We start from the raw sequence: 23,234 nt of genomic DNA on the forward strand, positions 1-23,234 counted from the left end.
ACATAAATAGCTGAGTGGGGTGACAATTCTAGTTATAGCCCACACTCTTTTTGACTTCTCTTTGTCTTCTCCTTCTCTCATTCTCATACCTTTTTTCTTTGTTTATTGTACATTATATCTAGGACTGATTGCAGTCCTACTAGACAAATCATAGTTTGGTGACAACTCTTTGTTTTTATTATGATTTCAGATAAATTAGGATCTATTATATTTCTACTGGCGTTTAGAGATTTGTTATGTTCTATGAGATTCTCTCCCTAAAATTAGATATATAAAGCAGAACAGATGCCATTTTGCAAAGGCAGCTTTAGCAGTTCATGGCTTCTATATTCTTGGCCATTGTTTCTGAAATAACTTGAGAAATACACTTGAAAACATTTTATTACAAAAAAGGTCATAAATGTTGGTCCCAGCTATTAGGGATCTTGGGAAGGGTGGAATGGATTGGCATTATTTTTGCATGCTTGTCAGCCAAAGATTTTACCATTACACCAATTAGAGGCTAAATGGTGTACAGATGCAACTGTGGTTAGTGTATCTCATTCCAATGGAGATGAAAATCAAACTTCTTGCTGATTCTTCAGCTGGGGTAAGTAAATATGGTTGATCTGTTTGGAGCCAGAACATCTGATTTAAGCTTGGGTTGGTCAGTACTGTATTTTTTGGGTGGGCATGACCAATTTGTAATCTTCTCATTTGTTTCTATACTCCTTTTATCCACTTATGAGAGTTTTTGTTACTAATAAAGAATCTCATCATATTACAGAAACAGGATTCATGTAGCCAACCCCATATAGTTGGGACAAGGCTTAGATGATAATCATATAATATTACAAAATAAAATATTATATAGTAACTATGTTGTAATAGTTGGATGTTACTTATAAAACATGATCATGCCATTTCACTTCCCCAAAGGAAAATCCAGCCTCTAGCAATAGCAAGACTTCGAATTACACGAATTAGAAAATTCCATTAAATGTAATCAACCCAGCAGCGAAGCTTCAAAGGTCAAACACGATATTTTGGAGTGTTAAAGTGGAAACTTGATGAATTTACCATGTGCTTAAGTTTCTGGTAGTAAATTGGACCCATGAATATGTATGCCTGCAGTGGACAACCTGTGATACCTGGAAAGTTCAAACAAAGAAGTATGATACGTACAGATTGAGCAATAATGACACCTGTTAAACAGTTCTCAAGAAAATGAAAGTGTTACTACTAGAAACAATGTGCAAAGCAAAAAATTAGAAGCAATTGAAAAATTGTTTGTAAATAAAAAATTATAAGCAATTGAGAAACACCAGGAAGTGTTTAACAACACATCATACTGTTTAACACAAAAAAAAAGTAGGATATCCTTTTTTTTTCTCAAATTAAGATGCATGCCAAGATGAGTTTCGTTTTATAAGTGATGCAGCAGAAAAAAATGCCAAGATGCAGAAGATAATAGCAAGGCAATATATCGTATCTGATAGGGATTATAACTAATGTGTAATAAGTTATCCAATCACTCATGATCAAAAAATGTCCTTACATTCCCTAATATTTCCACGGCATATTTCCATTTCCATGGGTAATGACACAAAATTTTACTGGAATTGACATATTCCCCAATGAATACTTACCAGCACTATATGGAGTACAAGAGATAGTATTGTAACATAAGTTGATGACAATATTGTAGATATGTGGATTAACAATACTATTGCCCACCTAACTTACATGATTACCACTTTGAGCTAGCTCAATATTCATTTCAAACATTAAGTTAAATATTAGTTTTTTTTTTTTTGTGTGTAATAGATTATTTGGTTGATCTATAAAAACTGTCAACATTTTCTATCATTAGCAACTAATGAGTATGAATAAATGTTTAACTAGGGTCAACTTGGAGAGAAGGGGTGTTCAGATTCCTGATCCCTCCTGTGTTTTATGCGGCATGGGTGCTGAATCTATAGATCATTTGTGCATTCACTGTCCGATTTCCTCTTCAATCTGGGGACATTTCTTCAAGAAACAAGAGGTGTGTTGGCTATGCCTAAGTCTGTGAAGGAGCTGTTTATGAGTTGGAGATTGGAGGGTCTTACCAAGAAAGGCAGGCTTGTTTGGAATACTATTCCGCAGGCTGTTCTTTGGTCCATTTGGATGGAAACAAACAATAGAATTTTCTGTAATCAATCAAAAAGTCCAGATGAGATTGTGCAGAAAGTGGTGGGGAAGATTTGCTCCTGGGTGTCAGTGAATGAGTTTAAAAGTCAGAATGTTTCTCTCCTTCTTTGTACTAAATCATGGATGTTCTTGTAATATGTTTTGGGCCCAGGAAGATCTAGTTGGCATGAGTCTTGTTGTAATTTGCTTTCTCATTGAATAAAATTACTTTACTTTTTTCAAACAAAAAAAAAAGGTTTATAGGACAATTCCAGAATATATTCTTTTGTTATAACCTTTGTTTCTTAGGTTTGTTTAATGATTTGGAGCAAAATAATAAACCATGTCTACAATTTCTTTTGTTACTTCGGACAACTTCTTTTACAATGTTTCCACCATGTCTACAATTTTTACACTATTTCCATACGATATTTCTGACATTTCCAACATATTTCCTATATTTGGATGACAAATATTTCCACAACAACGACATTTTAAACCTTGCACATGACTTCTAGTATTTTGGAAATTTGGTCACACAAATTGGATCTGATTTGAATAAGTCTTAACCAATCTGCAGACATGATACAAATTTGGCCATACAAATTGGACCTGATTTGAATAAGTTCTAACTTTAGGGCCTCATATTGCCATTTGGCCCTCTCAACGCACATATCCTATAGGTGCTGGGTTTTGGATCGTTTTAGAGGTCCATATAAAGGCTTAGCTGTTGGCTCGTGTAGGGGAAGGTCTATTCCTTTACTTTGCCTTCTTTTTTGTTTCATTCAAGAGACATCACAGTAAAATCCAACAGAAGTTATAAATTTTCCATTATGAACTGGACATTGTACAGAAAGAATATAAAAACAATTAGCATGTAGCCTTAGATTGAGTGGTAGGAGAGTGAATGGCACTAATGAATGTATTCTCCATATTTTGTATAGTCTCTGAAGAAATGGTCTTCCAGATGAGTAACCCTTTCCTGTTTAGATCAACCAGGTTACAGCTTCGGAACAGATCTAGCAGAGATGCTGGTAAACATCTCATTACCATAAAGATGTCATAAATCTGCTCCACTTGAGCTACCTGTCCCCTCTAAGAAGAGAATAACCCAACCTCCCGGTAGGCAGCAGTTGCTTCTTCCACATGCCCTTTTCTTCATTTACTGCATTCTAGTGAATCCCTATGCTTTGTTTATTTTAGATATGAAAACATCAAGAAGAAAATAGAGAAACCTGAATAGATGAAATCCTTGCCATTATAGCTAAAGCCATGCCTCACAAGGGTCTCACTGTTACAAAGCAAGAAATCACATTAAGAACAGACCACTAGAAATAACACATGAGATTAAGCAGTAACAACAGAAAGAAACAGTAACAAGTACCTTATAGCCTCAACTTTGTCTGCATGGCCACTTGGTTCACCAAATGCGCTGCCATAATGGAATCTACCACATGAAACCCCAGCTTTGCCACCAAGAAGTTCTATCATCTTCCCTATTGTCATCCGGCTGATGATAATAACAGAAAAATAAACATAATGATTGAAAAGGAGAAGCCATGCAAGACAACCAACTTTCAGGAGATGAAAGATCCTAGTATATCAACAGAAAAATGGTTTTAAGAGAGAAATCAAGTTACAGAACTACAATATATCACAAGATATCAATCAAGCCCAAAAAAGAGACTATAATAGTGCCCAAAACAATTATTGCCAATAGACCCCCCTGCTTGGCTACTGTGTCGGCCATCCCATTTGCAGTCCTTCTGATCCAAAAAAAAGGCATTTGAGTTCCTTTGCCAGGCTATCTACTTCCCTCAGAGTATGTCCATATATCAAAGGAACATTACACCTTGTGGTAGTCCAACAGATAACCAGTTTAGAGTCCCCTTCAACCTCCAAGTTTTGTAGGTTTGCTTGCTTAGCAAGTTTTCAACCTTGTAGTACCACTAACATCTCTTATTGACTAAAGCTATGACAAGGGCTTGTCACACATCTCTTATGGACAAACTAATGCTCATTACTTTTCTTTTATCTTGTAATATACTTGTGTATATTAGTTCTTGTAATTTATTTCTTGTATAAGGACAGAATTGTCCTTTTCATCATATTAATATAAATACAGCCTTCCAAGTTCAGACACACCTATTCAACTCTTCTTCTTCTCCTCAACCTAACTCTGGCATTATACACATGCATCCTACAATGGCAAGACACAATGAATTCCATCTCCTACGCAGATTATTGGAGTACAAGTTAAGTCCTGTAATAAAGAAACTATGGGTGACTAGGTGTAATATTTTTATCAATACCAGAATTGACAATTGAAGGTTCTAAGGCTGCATGAACAGGGGATACATGACAGAACGTTTCTATTTCCAAACCTCACCTTCAACAAGTGCCAGCCTATTTCAATAAATTTTAACATGCCTTTCAAAAATCAAAATGAAATAGAATGCTCTTGTAATGTTCACAAGGGCAAATGAATAAGATTCCAAAGTTTAAATCAAGGCATTTAGACAATGTTTTGACACGGAAAAAAGAAGGTATAAGTAAAAGACTCTCAGAAGTAAAGTCAACTTCTAGTTTATCATGCAAGCACAAAAAATGTCCAAATGAGTTGAACAGAGGTAAACGAAAAGATTTCACCTCGGAAATCCATGAGGATTCATGATCAGATCAGGACAGATGCCACGTTCAGAAAATGGAAAATCTTCTTGTTGGATAATGGTGCCACAAACACCTTTTTGTCCATGTCTGCTGCTGAATTTGTCACCAACCTAAGTACGAAAAATCAATATCATCAATTGAACAGTTGAGACAAAACTTTACATTTCCAAGTTGATAGTAAAAGCTGAAATAAGAAAAGAACCTCTGGTCTACGGGTATGACGAATTAGAAATTTGATGCACAAATTATTATCCTTATCCGAGCAGAGTGCTACTCTATCAACTACAGCTGTCTCCCCTTGAGGACCTTTGTATGTTTGTCTAGTTGACTTGTAAGCACTGAATGTTACAAGAGTGGTTAGTAAAACTGGTATTTAAAGAATGTTTCTTGTAGGATCCAGCAGAGGAAAAAACAACTAACCTATCTGGTAATCCTGTAGGAGATGTAAACTTGTCCCTCGTATTGATTGGAGTTTCCTTATTGATGTAGATATCATGTGGCCTAATTATTTCCCCAGGTGCAGCAATTCCATCAGCATCGAGTATCTATACAAACGAAAAATCATGTAAGAAATCTGCAAACACAGAAGGTAACTAGATATTAAAAAGGAAAAGAAGACCAATGCAGATAAAGATATGACAAGACAAAGGATAAAAATATTCATTCGCTAGCTGCTTTATCCACATCTAGAAGGGGGGATATTAGATGAATGTATGGAGCATTTCTTTGTTGAATAGAACAGGACAAAGTAAAGATAATAAGCTGAAAGAAACACAAAGGTATTGTATGAAATGAAACAAAAGAGAATGAAAAGAGCACTGTAATAACTCAGTTTCTTATCCAAATTCTGGAGTTATTGCATGCTGAATAAATGGGAACACTGGATATACTAAAACCTCTTAAGACACACTATAATAGCTATGCTGATATTTGTACTTCCATGAGGGTTAATAAAAGGATCTACAACGCGGGAGATACCACTCCCCCCCCCCCCCCTTTTTGTTGGGGAGATAAGGAGACTACTTGGAATGCGATGTAAAGATGATAATAAAAGAATAACCATACAATGATACAAGGGTATCAACAAAATTTCTCCAGACCATAACAGTAACATAAAGTTTCTTTGTTTGATCTGGTAACAAGATCATGAATCGTATTGATGAAAAAATACAATTAAAAACAGATGGGAAGAAATTAAAGGTTGTCATATTACACGGACAAAGTTCCCTAATATGGTAAAATTGATTCACAAAATACATCTCACCCCTAGTAACCTCATGTCATGCCAAGGAGTCAGCAAGTTCTCTAGTACTACCAGAGAACTAGATTGACTCGTGCAGGAAAAACACAGCACTGGTTCATATGGTTGACACCAGCAGTTGTATGACCATAAGAGACATAAAGCTTTATATTTTAATTGTTGCTAAGTTGGAATTTGAGCTATAAATCCATGAATCTTCTAATAGATTTTTGAGTGACTTCCTTTTTAAATGGTAAAAAGATAAATGTACCAGTGTAAAAATATGGAGATAACTAAAAGCCCTTAGGGTGTCTAGAAAAGCCCAAGCCTCACAAAACAATACAACAAGATTGTCATATTAGGGCCCACAAACATTACTTCTCTTCAGTCTCCCCCTTCCTCCAGGGGCATGCTTGCTTAACTATCAGCAATTGCATTGCCGGAATTATCTATCAAATGAAAAACAAAAGAAAAAGAAAAGAAATTGCATTATCTTAGTACCCATTTGCCCAATATGTTACTCAGAGCCCATGCTGCTCTAAACTAAAACCTAAGTCTCTAAGGCTCATCGGATCAGCTTCATAATAAAAGTAACATTACGAACACACTATCAGAACTGCAATATAGAGTTATCACCTGGCCTGAACCTGCATGCGTTCATTCCTTGGATTATCATGCATTATTACAGTCTTTGTTGAAATAGCATGATGTTAAAATAGATGCCATTGGCATTTCCTATTTAAGCCTTTTAACCTTTCTTGTTCCATATAGTTCTTTGCTGTGTTTTGACTTAGGCCACTTTATCCCTCTCCAAAGATATTAAGTAAATGAGATAGCAAAAGATTAAAAATTGTCTCCATAACAATTTCAAGAATTGTTTTCTGTAGAGATCATATAGGTCATGTTTCCACTTTATCATAAAACTAATATAATAGTGTGTCACGCAAACAAAAATTTAGACTGTTTAAATTGAGAGTGTGGAAATGGAAACAGAAATCTAGAGGTTCCTGGACTCTCTCAATAGAGGGATTCCAAAATGATAATATCATCCCTTAAGAATTTCAACCCATTTCATATAGATGGAATTCAACACATTAAAATATTCTACATGGAACAAAGAAACCAAAGGTGCTTATTAGAAAGACCAAATATGGAAGATCTGTATCAACATGTGTAGCTAGTACCTTTTCTGCATTGCTCCTCAGTTTTTGAGGCCTAATTATTCTATCAGATGTGTCATTAGAATACCGTTGATTGATAGCAGATAACCTGTTCATCTCAGAACCATAGCAAAAGTTAATACAAACATTCAGAAAATAGAAATTTGATGGTGATGATACAAATAGTAAAACAAAATGAAAGCAACATTATGGATATGGTGAAATACTTTTTCATTACAATACAACGACCAAAACCACGATCAAGAGATGATTTGTTCATGACTATTGCATCCTCAATGTCATAACCACTATAACTCATAACAGCAACTGTTGCATTCTGCCCTGCCCCAAGCTTATCATAACCAACCTGAGATTATAAGGTCAGATTCACAACAGAGATTTTTTAATTGGAACACTTACACTGTATTAATAAATATTAAAGAAAAGTATAACAAAAGTAAAAGAATATCACAAATCTTCCTCCCAGAAAGAGGAAAAGCCTACCTATGAAACCACCTTGCATGGCATAAATGAACTATAAACACCCATCAATCAGATACTCGAGTAAAATGTTCCCACCAAAAAAAAAAAAACACAAAAGGCAAATAAGCCTTCACCAGGCTAAAAATCACAGGACTCTGGGATAACAGTTTCCATCTATGCAGCCTCTTCCTTTCCTCTTGTGGTACGTATTTCTCATTTTTTTCAGAAATTCTAAATTCACCTGATTCTCCCACCAATACTGGTTTAGAAAAGTTCTCTCCCTCATCCCTACTAGCCAAGCCATTAATTCCCCATTGTCTTCAATCTCTTCCTGAGGTTCAGTTCCTTCAGCCACCATAACCTCCATTTGGGCATTATTTTTCACAACCAAGATTTTTGAGTTATCTATCCTGCGATGAATTAGAGAATACTAACCAACTCAATTGTCCTTGTTGTCAGTAGTGGTCGCTGAGGATAGACTAAAAGGTAAAGTAATGTGTCCATCCGGCATAGCTGCAAGATGGAGATTCAGACCATATCAGTATGGCAAGAGGTGCACTATGCCAACAACATAAACAATATTCAGGAAGAAAAGGATGGAGAATAAGCAAATAAATTACTGCAATCAGACCAATATCATACTGTACCTTGTCTAAGATGAGAGAAATAGTAATTAAAAAATGAATCGACGCAAAAGAAATGATACTTGAAAGCAACAACACAGAAGTATTACCGGATTTCAGGAAATAAGACAGTGCAAGTCATTAAAAATGACATATCTGACCCTAATGAAGATTATGCAAATAAGTACGGAACTATTGAAGCCACCATTACCCTTGGATTTTACCATATCACTGACTCAAAAAGACTTCCTGCCCAATGTTATGAATGTGAAGAATCCTGGTGTATTGTGTTACTATAGTCCCTGCCATACATAGTCTTGTTCTTATCATATTCTTTGTATTTCTATTTCAGCCCCTCTAAGGGCTCTTTTGTATTTTATTCTTTTTATCATTTAGTCCTCCAAGGACTCTTATGTAATTCTTGATATTATTTAATATATATGGCTCTTTGGGATAGGGGTCAAGTAATCTGTTCAGACACCCCTAAGAACTCCTGCTCTTCTCTTTTGAACTGGTTTGGTGACATGGTACCAGAGCAGGTCGTGTCTACCAGTTGTGGATCTCTCTTGTTTCCTGGATATTAGAGGACAGTTTGAGGGATTGTTTGGCCTCTATTAAACTCAGTTTGAAGATTGTTTGAGGGCTGCTCTGATCAGTTGAAGGTAATAAGTTTTCTCTGGAAAAGACACCCAACAGGTCAGTATTTATTTGATTTATTCAAATTGGCTGGTTCAATCAGCCCAAGACTCTATGGTTGGTGTCCCCCTAGACTTCTCTCACGGTGGGTTTTATCTGAATTGAAGTCCGAGTTATTTTTGCTAGGGTTTTGATCCCATCAGGTGTATAACAGTCCTGAAACATTCCTTGTTTGGCTGTCTTCGATTTAAACTCTCCTTAGTATGATTTCTGCAATGCAACCACAATCGGCCATTGATTTGAACAATATTCACCAGTTCTTCTACTCATTAGCATCAATTTCAGTACTGTGAATCTTGTTTTGAACTGTGGTTGTAATCTGGAAAGGCTGAGAAGGCTGCTATTATTCCCGTAAAGTTTGATGGAACTAACTACAGCATGTGGAAGTTCCATTTCAATTTCTTTGGTGAGGGAAACGATCTGGAGGGATATTTGAATAGAAAGGTCATTATGCCGGATGAGACAGATGCGGAGACCTGTTCACAATGGAAGCTTGATAATGGGAAAATTGTCTCTTGGATACTCAGTTGGATGGTATCTCATATTGCAGTACCCATGAGAAGAACACATATTGCCTATGAGACACATGCATACTTGGAGAAAGCATATTATCAATCCAATATGTCAAGACAATATCAGATTGAGTCTGAGATTTTTTTCTTATTGTCAAGGAGATAGGAAGAATAGACTCCGTAGAAAATGTCGAGTATCTCCATAAGCATTTTGAGAAGATGAAGAAGAGGAATGTTTGCACCTTTTGTAAACAGCATGTTCACATAATTCTGGACTGCCCAGTTAGGTTATCTAAGAGTATTCAGAAAAAGAACCAGCCATGTGCATATCAAGTATCTGATGGGCAAACCACTGGCATCTCTTCTGCCTTTTCTTCTATCGGCTTGCTTGGTGAGTTCTCTGGATAATGTTACTCTCAGTCTCACATTTGGATCATTGATTCAGGAGCAACTAATCATATGATTGGTGCCTACCCCGAACCCCAAAATAACAATTCTGAGACCATCCATAGACATATCATTATGCCAATGGTGAAAAATTGAATATCATTGGTTGTAATGACTTGTCCCTTAAGCTTTCACTTAATGCCTCCTTTCCCCTTTCCAAAACCATTTTTTTTTACTAACCTTACTACTAATCTGATTTTTGTTGGACAACTTGTTGATGAAGGTCATACACTTATATTTTCTCACGATGGTTGTTTGATTTGGGGCCGGTACACTAGGAAGGTGAAAGGGAAGGGGTGTAGGTTGAGACAACTTTTTGTGTTGGAGTTCGAGAATTCTCAAGCATCATCTTCTGCTTACTTTAGTTCATCTTCTTCTAGTTCTTTTGTTGGACAAAGAAAAAATATTTAAGAGTTATAGCATAAACAATTGGGACCCCCCTCATTCTGAACATTTAAAGAAAGAGTCACTCATACCCTTTTCTCACACATTTGAGCATGCCACCTCACCATTCTGAATATAAGCAATTAGTTCATCAGCTTCTTGTTGTTTAGGTAAGAGTGGCTCTTTACCCTTTTCTCACACATCTGAGCATGCCACCTCACCATTTGAGATCATACATAGTGATGATTAGGCTTCATCTAAAGTTTCTCAGCTTGGACACAAGTACTTTGTTTTGCCATGGTACGAGTCCAATTTCAGTATCATGTACATATTCTCCAAGGGGAGAATACACCGATGGAGACATTCTATCTTATCTGAAAAATCATGGTATACAAGTTCAACAGAGTTGCCTAGATACACCTCAACAAAATGGAGTGGTCGAGCATAATATGCCTCAATGTTTTGGCACGCCTTTGTTTTGCCCCACTGTTTTAAAAGTGCAAGGCACAAAAAAGGCATAAGGGCCAATTTGTGCCTGAGGTGCAAGGCGAGGAACACACCTTTTTGAAGAAAAACGCAAAAAAAAAAAAGCTAAAAAATGAAAAAAGTAAAAAATTTCAAAAAATGGCAAAAAATTCAAAATGCAAAAAAATATATATATATATTAAACATAATATTAATAGGAAATATAAACTTAAGTTTTATAATTAATGTTTTAAAAAACCTATTATCTAAAATTAAAATGCATAAACATAACATGTAGAGCCCATAATCTCTTTTTTTCCTCAATTGCATTACTTCAAGTAGCTAATGTGATATAAAACAAATTACATTCCTAATTCTGTGAGTCACTTTTGTGCCATGCCCAGTGTTTTAAAAGTGCAAGGCGCAAAAAAAGCACAAAGGCCAATTTGCACCTGAGGTGCAAGGCAAGGCGTGCGCCTTTTTAAGCAACGCTCAAAACTGCAAAAAAAAAAAAAAACAAAAAAATTAAAAAAAAGACAGAAAACTCTAAAAAATGCAAAAAATAAAAAAAATATTAAAAATAATGTTTTAGAAAACCTAATACCTAAAATTAAAATACATAAACATGACATGTAAAGCGTATTCAAATAAAAATAAAAGGAAGCATATAAAGCATTTTCAAGCATGTAAAACCCAAAATCTCTTTTTTTTCTCCTTAATTGCATTGCTTCAAGTAGCTAATGTGATGTAAAACATATTGCATTCATGATTCTCTGAGTCACCTTTGCACCACACCCCTCGAGGCAAGCCTGAACAAGTCTATGTGAGGGTTTGAAATTCTTATTTCACACATTAAAACTAATGATTTTATAACTTTCATTGCCTTTTAATAAGATATTTTATTGCAATGAATGAAGATATTTTCATGTGAGAAATAAGAATTTCAAACAATAAAATAGACTTGTTCGGGCTTGCCGCGAGGGGTATGGTCAGGGGTCTAGGGGTGGAGCCCCCAGCCCATCCGAAAAAAAGAAAAAAGCGCAACATTTCAAAAAGGCACAAGCCTAGGCACACCAGGTGTGCGGCGTGCACCTTTTGAAGAGTGTGCACCTAGGACCTAGGCAAGGCGCATACCCCAAGATGCACCTCACCTATGCGCCTAGGCGCGCCTTTTAAATCACTGGCCATGCCCCTTGAGGCAAGCCCAAACAAGTCCATGTTAGGGTCTTAACTCTAAATTCTCACACAAAAAATAATGATTTTATAATTTTAATTGCCTTTTAAGGAGATATTTTATTAAGATGAATGAATGAACAACATTAGCAAAAAGGGGGTTCTCGGAGAATTAATAATTATTTTGTGTGAGAATTAAGAATTTAACACCCTAAGATGATCTTATTTTGGTTTGCCTCGAGAGGTGCAATCGGGGGTCCAGGGGCAGAGCCCTCAACCCAACTGCTAGTCTTAATAACAGAAAAGCATAAACTTTTCAAAAGGCACAAGCCTGAGCCAAGGTGCAAGGAGCATCAGGCGTGCACCATTTAAATCACTGCTTTGTTCATCTTCTGCCCTATGAATGTTTCAAGTTATATGCACAATCTGCCATGTGTTCCTTTGTTGGCTATAGTCCAGATCACAAAGGATTTATTTGGTATGATCCCTCTGCTTGTCAGACTCATGTATCTCAAAATGTTATTTTTCTTGAGTATATTTTGCAGAATTTTGGTGTGTTCCTTTGTTGGCCATATTCCTTTGTTGCTAGATTATCTGCAACATTCGTCTCTGTTTTGCAGAATTTTGATTCAGAAGATGTCTCACCTTCAGTTGGTGTGAAGGATTTTCTCGTCTTCTCTCACAAAAGGTTATGTGCTCCAGATCCCATGCCTACAACCTCACCTCTAATTGGTTCAGATCATCACACTTTTGATACTCCTATAAGTGATGTTCCCTCATATTCTATTTACATTGCTATTGTTACCCCTTTGTCGTTCTTCTCATAATTCTAGACCTCCTAATCGCTATGGTTTTCCTCCAAACTATAGCTCCTTGTCTACTGTGTTATCTACCACAGATATTCCCTGTTCGTATCAGCAAGCGAATACCAATTCTCATTAGAGAGAAGCTATGGATGTAGAAATACATGCATTACATGACAATGACACTTGGGATCTAGTGATTCCCCCTTTAGATGCTTTTTGTCATTGGAAGTCGTTGAGTCTACACTATTAAGCTGAAGTCCAATGGTTTCATTAGACCGGTACAAGGCTCATCTTGTTGCTCAGGGTTATACCCAATAATATGGCATTAACTACGAAGGGACATTCGCTCTAGTTGCCAAGATTACTATAGTCTGTGTTCTCTTGGCTCTTTTAGTTGTGCATTCATGGCCTATTTATCAGCTTGACGTGATGAATGCCTTTCTTCATGGCGAAGTAAAGGAAACAGTGTACATGAAACCTCCACCTAGATATAGTTGTGATCCCTCCCATGTCTATCGATTAAAGAAGTTCTTATACGGCCTCAAATAGGCTCCCCGTGCATGGTTTAAGAAATTTCAGGATGTTGTTGGTGCAGGATATAGAGAGTATCACAGATCACTCTCTTTTTGTCTGTCAAAGATCTTAAGGTATCACAATTCTTCTGTTGTAAATGATGAGGATGGAATCCAGGAACTCAAATCTCTTCTTCATAATTCCTTTCATATGAAATATTCTTCTAATCACAATTCTTCTATTCCCTTACTTATTTCTTGGGATTGGAGGCTCAACATAGTAATCGAGGCTACTTTGTTTGTTAGCAAATATGCTTCTAATCTTATTAAACTTGCAGGTATTATGGACTCCAAACAGGTTGACACACCTTTGGAGCTCAATGTTAAGTTGTCTAAGACAGAGGGCAACTTGCTACCTGATGCTACTCAATATCGGAAACTTGTTGGTTCTCTTATTTATTTCACCATAACCCATCTCGACATCTCTCATGTGGTTCAAGCTGTGAGTTAATTTGCTTGAGCTCCTCGTCAACCCCACATGACTGTTGTACATCAAATTATTCGTTATGTTCGTGACGCTGTATCTCAAGGACTCTTCTTTCCTTCCTCCTCTCCGATTCAGCTGAGGCCTTATGCTAACGCAGGGTGGTGTGTCTTTATGGTAGACTCCCTCATTGAATATAGGGCAATGTCTTCTGTCTGCAATGAGATAGTTTGGCTCCAGTCTCTCATTGTTGATCTTGGTGCCTATCTTCCTATTCCCATTCCTCTCTATGCTGATAACACAAGTGCCATAGAGATGTTTTTTATATATTTACGAAGCCCATCTCTCTTCGTTAGAGACTTGCTTCTTGCTGGCTCCATCTCTCTTCCTCATGTAGCTTCAGACCTCCAGATTTTTTATATATTTACGAAGCCCATGACAAGATCTAGACATCTGTTTCTTGTAGGTAAACTGATGCTTATGTTCCAGCATCAGTTTGAGGGGGAGTGTGAAGAATTCTAATGTATTGTATTACTATAGTCCCTGCTATACATAGTCCTGTTCTTTTCATATTCTTTGTATTTCTATTTCAGCCCCTCTAAAGGCACTTTTGTATTTTCTACTTTTTATCTTTTGATCCTCCAAGGACTCTTATGTAATTCTTGATATTATTTAACATATATGGCTCTTTGGGGTGGGGGTCGAGTAATCTGTTCATACACACCTAAGAACTCTTGCTCTTCTCTTTCAAACTGGCTTGGTGACAATGAATATTTAAATCATATACATAAATCAAAAAGTTGAATCAAATTGAATTGTAAGTAATACAGTATATTTAAATCAGTTACAAACTTGTCAAAAAGTTGAATATAGAATTTGTTTTTGATAAATAACTATCATTAGATTTCATTAGAAGAAAAGGATTACTTCTGTTACAAGCATCCCAGCGTGAGGCACGAGGTGCAGCCTCACTTCTTAATATATATATATATATATAGCAGATTTACAAATGGGACCACTACATCTGATCCCTGGTTACCCCTTGCTTAGTAGAGAATCAGCCAGTTCATTGGCCTCCCTTCCCACCCACTGTATTCTTGCCGATAAGGGCAATTTTTGGCCCCTAATATCAATAAAAATAAATTTTGTAATATAATCTCCAGAATAGGCTACTTTTTTGAGAAAAAATATCAAATGAGGGCAAAAATACTGTTTGTTTCCTTTCTCCTTGCAAACTTTTTCCCACCCCCGATCTCCCCCACCTCTGTTCCTCTTCTTCTTTGCAGAGGGATCTTACCGTTCTGCTCTGAGTTTGAAACAACTCAGATGTGAAGAAGAGAGAAAGAGAGAGAGAGAGAGAGAGAGAGAGAGAAAGGGTATTAACGGTTTCTACTTACCCTCTCGCTTGGCGTCCCTTTGAAACCCCAACCTTCGAATCCTGAGCTGAAGCTGCACTGCGGCTGATAAAAAGCTCACAGTCTGAACAGGGCTTAGTATCTGAATCACTTTGGTTGCAGTGTTTGCTTGTAGCATGTCTGACTTCAAGCAAAATCTCAAATTCAGTTATCATGCTTTCAAGCACAGAATTGACATTCCCCTCCTCCCCACCTCAGAAGTTCAGACAGGGGTGGTGCCACTACGCTCTCCTGTAGCCTCGCTAGTTCCATCCTCTCCTCTCTCTGCACTTGGTCCTGCAACAGGTCCCCAACAGAATTGGCTATGAGCCGAAACACCAGTCCGAGTCTGAATCTGCCGATCCAGAACAAGGCCCGCTCTAAGGAGCTGAACCAGGGGGCAGCAACACGAGGAACACATCCCTGTAGCAGCTCTGGATTTCTCCTCCAAGTACTGTTGGTAGTGTGTCAGGACCCGCACGATGAGATCTGTAAGGTCCTGCCCGCGTGAATCGTTCTAAGGAAGGAAGTGAATAGGATTTTTGCCCTGATTTGATATTTTTTAAAAAAAGGTAACCTATTTTAGAGATTATATTAAAAATTTTATTTTTATTGATATTAGGGGTCAAAAGTTGCCCTTATCGGCAAGAACCCCTAATTATAATCATCTGTTGTGTGATCCATTTGAACTTCTTCATTTCATTTCTTGTACACCATCGGTGTATTTTAGGCTATGCATAGGTGAATTATTTGTTTTGTGAGAGAACTAAGAATTTAACACCTAACATGGACTTGTTTGGGCTTGCCTCAAGGGGCGTGGCACAAAGGCGGCTCGTAGAATCAGGACTGTAATATGTTTTCGCTACTTGAAGTAATGCAATTGAGTGAAAAAAGTGATTAGAGGCTATACATGCTTGAAAATGTTTTATATGTTTGAATTGCATTACTTCAAGGAGCTAATGTGATGTAAAATCCCTTTCCCTTTTCTATCCATCAATTCTTTAAGAGGGAATGGTCGTAAAAAACTTCAAAACAAGAGATTAGAGAAATGGAGTTCATGCAGGCAGGTCAGTGGAGGAGATCCTTGAAGATAGAAGCAAAAAAAAATCCTGTTCGAAGATATGAGAATCAAGGGGAAGGTCAACCCGAAGGTAAGGGAAGCGAAAAAGGGTACAATATTGCCGGAAGGATTAAAAGTGATCGAGTGGCTAAGAGAGTTCATAGCTGGAGCCTGTTCAAAAGGGAAGCAGATAAACTGGCAGGATTTTAGTACATTAGAAGGGAGAAGATATGTTATTGAATGTAAGAGGAATAGAAAACGCTTCTTCATAGCTTTGGCTGAATTTTTTGGTGAGGGACGAAGGCAACTGGTGTGTCTACCAGCAGGAAAACAGAGCCAAGGATGGGGGGAAGTTGACTGGTTGCTCAAAGAGTTTTTATCAGCAGGGTAGAACAAGGTCCAGTGGTCGTGGCAAAAACAAAAGGCCAATGCAGAATGGTGGGAGGTCTAGAGAGAGAAGAGTGGGATAGTAAGTTTGTGATACAAGCCAAGGAAAAGGTTAATGATTGGAGGAGGGTAGCTGACTTACTGGCAACCAGGTTGAAGCTGAAGAGTGTCTTCATAGTAACCCCCTTCGATAACTGTAAAGCCCTCCTAGATCCAGTAGAGAATGAATTGGAAATATCAGCTATCAATGTTCAGGCTGATTTCGGATCATTCACAGTCTTTAAATGGAATCCAACATCCAACTCCAAGGATTTATTTGTCGAAGATGGTGTGGTGGTGCATGTAATAGGCTTGCCTTTTCATCTGTGGAAACAAGTAGCAGAGTCTATAGCAGTATTGTGTGGAGGAATTTTGAAAGGAGCTTTCTGGGGTGATCTTTATTCAGTAGCAATCCTGAAAAGTGGTGTGAAGCCAGAAGACATTCCACGAAAGGTAGAGGTACGAACAGAGGGGAGTTTTGTCTCTGTGTGGCTAACATCCTCCATTGAAGCAGGGCTGTGGAAGGAGGCTCGTATGGTAGGAGGGGAGGAGGAAGAAGAAGCATTACGTGGACTTGTGAGATTGGTTAATTCAAACGGGAAGGAATGTTTCACTAAAAAGGGCCAACAAATTCTGTAAAGCTTTGGGGCAGATGGAAGGTCAAACATGTAGAAAGAAAGAAAAGGCTATGACAAATGGAAGATCTTTTGCACAGGTGGTGTCAGGGTAAATAGACAAAAATATACCAGTGTCTACAAGGAGAGGGCTGAACCAGCAACCTCAGACAGGGAGGGTTGCTGGTTTGACCGTTAAAACAGGGGGGCATGATTTGCTAAGAGGTCACGTGGAAGGAAAAGACTTAGAAAATGGGCCCAGTCGAGTGGATCCCTTTTCTGGTGGGCTGGAGAAGGCAACTCAAGTAATGGTTTTAAAGCTGGGTTCTTATATTACAAGTTTTGAGCCCAAGGCCCATTACAAGACAGATGGGCCAAGGGACCCTTTAAGTAAGCACGTGACTGGGAGGAAGGATGAGCTGATAGACGAGATTAAGCGTCTATCTTCTTCTACCCCTGAATCCCTCCTTTCGATCGAACAGTTCAGGCACAAAATCGCAAGACTCTCAGTCTCGAGGCTCTCTACAGTGGGTCCCATCCAACCTGACGAACTGTCTCTCACCAGATAGGCGCAACACGAGATACCTGAAGCCTAGTGATTTGAACAGAACAGGGTTTGAAGATTAGTTGAGTGAACAAAACAGCAGTGACGATTCTGATAGAGACGAAACTTTAAGTTTGGGAAGTCTGTCTCCGGAAAGCAACAATGATTTACTTGAAATAGAAAGTTTGCATACACAGCTGTTGTATTTAGAGGAAGAGAATGAAGAGGCAGGTGGCGGGAAGACTAGAAATGGCGAAGAAAATGGTCCTAAAGCTGTTAAAACTCCTTCCTTCGTCGAGGGAGCTGACCCTGAGTCTAATGAATTACAGGATGTTGGTGGAGAGGGACAAGAATCAGCCGTGAGGATGGATGTGGGTATTCCAGTATCGGAAACACAGAGAAAGGATTTCCAAGTGGGTAGGTCATCAGGAAGTGATTCTTTCACTATGTCTACATCACAACTTTGTCCAAAAAGGGGAAAGGCCTTAAAACCATTTGTCGCCTATCAACAACTCAATTCCAGTGATTCTAGTCCTACCCCCGTCCTACCAAGTATGGGTGTCAATTCTTTTTTAGGTACTGACTTGTCTGCTATGCCTGTAACAGATATTCCAGCTTCCCACCCAAGAGGTTTTGATGCAAGAGAGAGGGTGATAGTGGAAGGAGGAGAGAGGGTGATGGAAGGAAGTAGTAAGGGGGAGGCAGACAAAATTTGGGAGTTGATCTGTACAATGATGGAGGAACTAAAAAAAAAAGGAACAATACTTAGAGAGATGTTGTAGCTAAAATAAGTTTGAGCAGGGTAAAATTCTTCCTCAGACATTGGCTGGAAAGGATGGAGAAAAGAAAGAGGATGATTGTCGTATTAGGAAGTGGGGGAAAAAGGAACAAAGAAAAAAGAAAAGATCTGAAGTGGAAAGGCTAATCTCAGACATTGAGGGAGATTTAGTATTTAGTGGTAGAGGGGATAAGAGGAAGGGCCTAAAATGAGGAGATTATGACCTTTTCATGGGTTTTTTGCTATTTTGTCTCGACGAAAATTATTAGCTGGAATGTAAGAGGATTAGGGAGTGCAAGAAAGAGAAGGGTGATCAAAGACCTACTCCAAAGGGAAAAACCCGATATTGTGTTGTTACAAGAATCCAAAATGATGGAATTAGATGGGAGATGGGTGAGGAGTTTTTGGAGGTCTAGAATGTAGACCTCCTTCTTGGGGAGCCTCAGGGGGGATTGTAACACTGAGGAGGGAGGATGTGGTGGAAGTAGTGGAAGAATTGATAGGCAGATTCTTAGTTTCCATTAAGTGTAAGAATGTAGAGGATGGGTGTGTATGGGTCATAACCAATGTTTATGGCCCTAATTCCTATAGAGAGAGGAATGAGATGTGGAAGGAACTATTTGCAATCAACGGGGCTATGGGATGGCCCTTGGTGCATGAGTGGGGATTTTAATGTCATTAGATTCTCTAATGAAACCAATAATCCCCAACAAGTAGTTACAACAAGCATGAGGAAATTTAATGGTTTTATTGAAGAGTTGAATTTAAGGAAATACCCCTACTGCATGCCAGTTACACTTGGTCCAACCTTCAGGAAACCCCTTTGTGTCCGAAATTGGATAGGTTCTTATTTAACCTTGCCTGGGAGAATAGTTTGGAAAACTTGGTTGCTAGAGCGTTACCCAGGGTCACCTCCGATCACTATCCAGATAGGTACTGAATTTTTTCCTACAGGACCCAAACCTTTTAGATTCGAAATTGGCTTACCCATCCAGATTTTGTGAAAAAAGTGAAGGATTGGTGGGGTGAGGAGGAGAGGTGGGTAAAATGGAAGGGGATCAAGTTTCATAAGAAATTAAAAAGGTTGAGAGCCAAAATAAAAGAGTGGAATAGAGATCATTTTGGTAGAATTGAGGAGCAAAAATTGTGCCTAATCTCTCGAATAGAAAACTTGGATGTAAAGGAATCACAAAATAGGTTGACCGAGGAGGACAGAGTGTTAAGGAGACAATTGAAAAAGGATTTGGAAAAGGTGTTACTGAGGGAAGAAATCAGTTGGATACAAAAATCTAGACACAAGTGGATTAAGGAAGGCGATGGGAACACTAGATTTTTCCATGATTTGGCAAATGGGAGACGAAAATAGAATCTTGTGACCAAGCTAGAGATAGGAGAGAAGGTGATTACCAACCATGATTTGGCAAATGGCAATCGTGGCAGGGGTGGAATGGCCAAGAATTGATGACGAAGTGGCAAGGTGGCTGGAAAGGGATTTTGAGGAAGAAGAGATTAAGAAAGTTGTCTTTCTAATGGATAGATCCAAGGCACCAAGTCCATATGGCTTTTACAATGGGTTTTTATCAAGACTGTTGGGAGGTGTTGAAAGAGGATTTAGTTGAACTCTTTAAAGAATTTGCAGACAATCACATTATAAGCCCTGGAATTAATGCCACCTTTTTGGCCTTTATAACTAAGAAGAATGATGCCAACCACCCAAAAGATTATAGGCCAATTAGTGAAACCTAGGGGGCTTTCATTCAGGAGCGACAAATAACATATCAGATCTTAATTGCGAATGAGTGTGTGGAGGAAATGAAAAAGTCTAGGAAGAGAGGTTTCATTTGTAAATTGGATCTTGGAAAGGCCTATGATTTGGTGGATTGGGAGTATCTATTAGAGGTTATGTGAAACTGTGGATTTGGGGACAAGTGGTGTAGTTGGATTTTTTGATGTACCAGTACTTGTCACTACTCTATTCTGGTAAATGGTATGGTGAGGGACTTTTTTCCAGCTTGCAGGGGTGCCAGGCAAGGGGATCCACTCTCACCCTTCCTTTTTACCTTAGTAGCTGATGTGATTAGTATGATCATTGCTAAGGCTGACAGTGAAGATGCCATTAAGGTTGGAGAATAGTGAGACACCAAGTCCACGTCACCCACCTTCAGTTTGCAGATGACCTAATGATCTTTTGTGAAGGAGGTTTTAGCGAAAAGGTAGCAAACCTAAAGAAGCTAATCAAAGGATTTGAAAGTATTTCTAATTTGAGAATAAATTTGGAAAAGAGTTGCATAGCGGGTATAAATTTGGAGGTAGGGGAGGTCGAGGCTACTGCGGAGTGTCTTGAGTGTTCCACCTCCGCTTGGCCTATGTCATATTTAGGGCTTCCTTTAGGGCCAAATCCCAGGGTGAGTACATTTTGGACCCCAGTGATGGAAAAGTTTGAGAAAAGATTAGCCTCATGGAAGAGGAATTATGTCTCTTTAGAAGGGAGAATTACCCTACTAAGAGCTACCTTGGCTAACTAACCTACCTATTTTTTGTCTGTATTTAGGATACCGGTTAGGGAAGCTAGGAAACTTGAGAATTACTTGGTTAATTGGGAAATTGTGTGTAGAAATAAAGAAGAGGGGGGTTTGGGACTTAGGAGGGTAACTAGAAAAAATCAAGCTTTGTTAGGGAAATGGTTGTGGAGATGGCCATTGGAAAGAGAGAGATTGTAACATGAGGTGGTGGGAAGCATTCATGGGAGGTCAGAGAATGGATGGGATGCTGGTGTATCAAGGCAACCTAACCTAGTAGCACCTTGGAAGGCCATTCACAACACCCTTCCTCAATTCCTCAATTTTATCAGGTATGATGTTTGTTCTGGCAACACTATTCATTTTTAGGAGGATGTTTGGGAAGGAGACACACCTTTAAAAGATCTGTTCCCTTCGCTATTATCTGTTTCTTTGTACAAAAAAGAGGTGGTCTCAAAATTTGTCTCACCTTTGGGAACACCCTTAGATCCTACTTGGGATTTTGGGTTTCGTAGAGGACTTAGGGATGATGAAATTGAAACTCTTTCTGTCTTGCTTGGTTGTCTTAATTAGGTTTGTTTGGATCCCTCCAAGCCAGATAAGAGGGTATGGACTCCTAGACCCAATGGAACCTTCACTTGTGCTTCTTTCTTCAAGTCCATCTCTCAACTTTCTACTCACCAACCCTTTCTGTCAAAAGAAATTTGGTGCAGGCCAGTTCCCCAAAAAATTATGGCGTTTTGTTGAGAAGTATTCCATGGGAAAGTAAACACTCTAGATAACCTACAAAAGAAAAGACATTTCCTCTATATTTCTCCTAATTGGTGTATCCTTTGTAGAGCTCACTGTGAGGATTGTTACCACCTATTAATATCTTGTACCTTTTCTGCAGGCCTTTGGGCTTGGCTACTTTCATTGTTTGGGAGTAGTTGGAGTCTGCCAGTAGAAGTTCACATGCTCTTCAACCATTCTACCTTTTATTGACCTACAAAAATAGGGAGAATTATGTGGAGATGTTCTCGTGCTGCCTTGATTTGGACTCTTTGGGAAGAAAGGAATATTAGAATTTTTCAAGAAAAGGAAAGGAGCAATCAAGAATTGAAAGACTATGTGTTAAATAGGGCAATACCTTGGCTAAAGACCTTGGAAATCTTTCACCAATTCACCTTTAATGACACCTTTGGAGAATTGGTCAGCAATAGTGAGGTGTTCATCCCTAAAGGACAAATCAATTACAAGCTGGTCTCCTCCATCCGAAGGTTCACTGAAGTTGAACTTTGATGGAAGTAGCATGGGTAATCCAGGATTATCCAGAATGGGGGTGCTTTGAGAAATGAGAAGGGAGAGTTTGTTGCTCTACTCGGGTCCATTGGGAATTGGGGACTCCATCAGGGCAGAACTTTTAGCGGTTGTACAAGGGGTGCGATTTGCAAACCAGCTGGGGGTACAATACCTAACAATCGAGGGGGATTCCAAAGTGGTGGAGAGATCAGCAAAAACTTTGTTAGATGTATTAGCTAAGCAAGGGGTGAATAGGGAAGAATTGTTTTGGGCTCAGTTGTGATTCTTGCATCTCGCGCCTCTCCCTGGGATGTTGTATGAACTCACTCTAAATCTGCTTCTGAATTAATAAACTTATTGTCATTTATAAAAAAAAATGTTTTATATGTTTGATTATTTTTTTAAGTTCCCATTTGAATATGCTTAATATCTTACGTTTATGTATTTTAATTTTAGATAATAGGTTTTTCAAAACATTTATTTTAAAATTTAGGTTTATATTTTTTATTAGGGAAAATCTATGATATGGAAAAGATATGGTATGGAAAGAGTTTTGACCAATCAAAAGCCACCCATGAATTTTGATAAATAACACCTAATGTGCCACCAAGTTTGTGATTCCAGTTGATTGGTCAGGTGTTTTTCGGATATCATATCTTTTCCATATCATAGTTGAACCCTTTTTATTAACATTATGTTTTATATTTTTTTGATGGTTTTGGCATTTTCTTAAATTTTCAGACATTTTTTACTTTTCAGCATTTTTTGTACTTTTGCGCCTTGCTTCAAAAAGGCGCACACCTCGCCTTGTG

The 23,234-nt window shown here is 38.3% G+C and overlaps 1 protein-coding gene and 1 pseudogene across 3 annotated transcripts in view; both read right to left on the bottom strand.

Annotated features, from left to right (window-relative positions):
* Positions 1 to 23,234, bottom strand: part of NRPC2 (nuclear RNA polymerase C2) — a 109,120-nt gene that overhangs the window by 21,696 nt on the left and 64,190 nt on the right. For all 3 annotated transcript variants that reach the window (XM_088973631.1, XM_088973630.1, XM_088973629.1), the window contains 9 exons: positions 8,140 to 8,217; positions 7,449 to 7,588; positions 7,246 to 7,330; positions 5,242 to 5,366; positions 5,024 to 5,159; positions 4,801 to 4,931; positions 3,536 to 3,661; positions 3,387 to 3,442; positions 1,060 to 1,130 (listed from right to left, as the gene is read on the bottom strand). In XM_088973631.1, the coding sequence (XP_088829757.1) occupies positions 1,060 to 1,130; positions 3,387 to 3,442; positions 3,536 to 3,661; positions 4,801 to 4,931; positions 5,024 to 5,159; positions 5,242 to 5,366; positions 7,246 to 7,330; positions 7,449 to 7,588; positions 8,140 to 8,217 (948 nt within the window). The remainder of the gene's footprint in view (positions 1 to 1,059; positions 1,131 to 3,386; positions 3,443 to 3,535; positions 3,662 to 4,800; positions 4,932 to 5,023; positions 5,160 to 5,241; positions 5,367 to 7,245; positions 7,331 to 7,448; positions 7,589 to 8,139; positions 8,218 to 23,234) is intronic.
* LOC148871117 (protein ZW2-like) lies at positions 15,196 to 16,530 on the bottom strand (annotated as a pseudogene).

This window comes from Nelumbo lutea, chromosome 2 (genome assembly GCF_056320005.1).
Source record: "Nelumbo lutea isolate HS-2025 chromosome 2, American lotus-T2T, whole genome shotgun sequence".
Taxonomy (NCBI): domain Eukaryota; kingdom Viridiplantae; phylum Streptophyta; class Magnoliopsida; order Proteales; family Nelumbonaceae; genus Nelumbo; species Nelumbo lutea.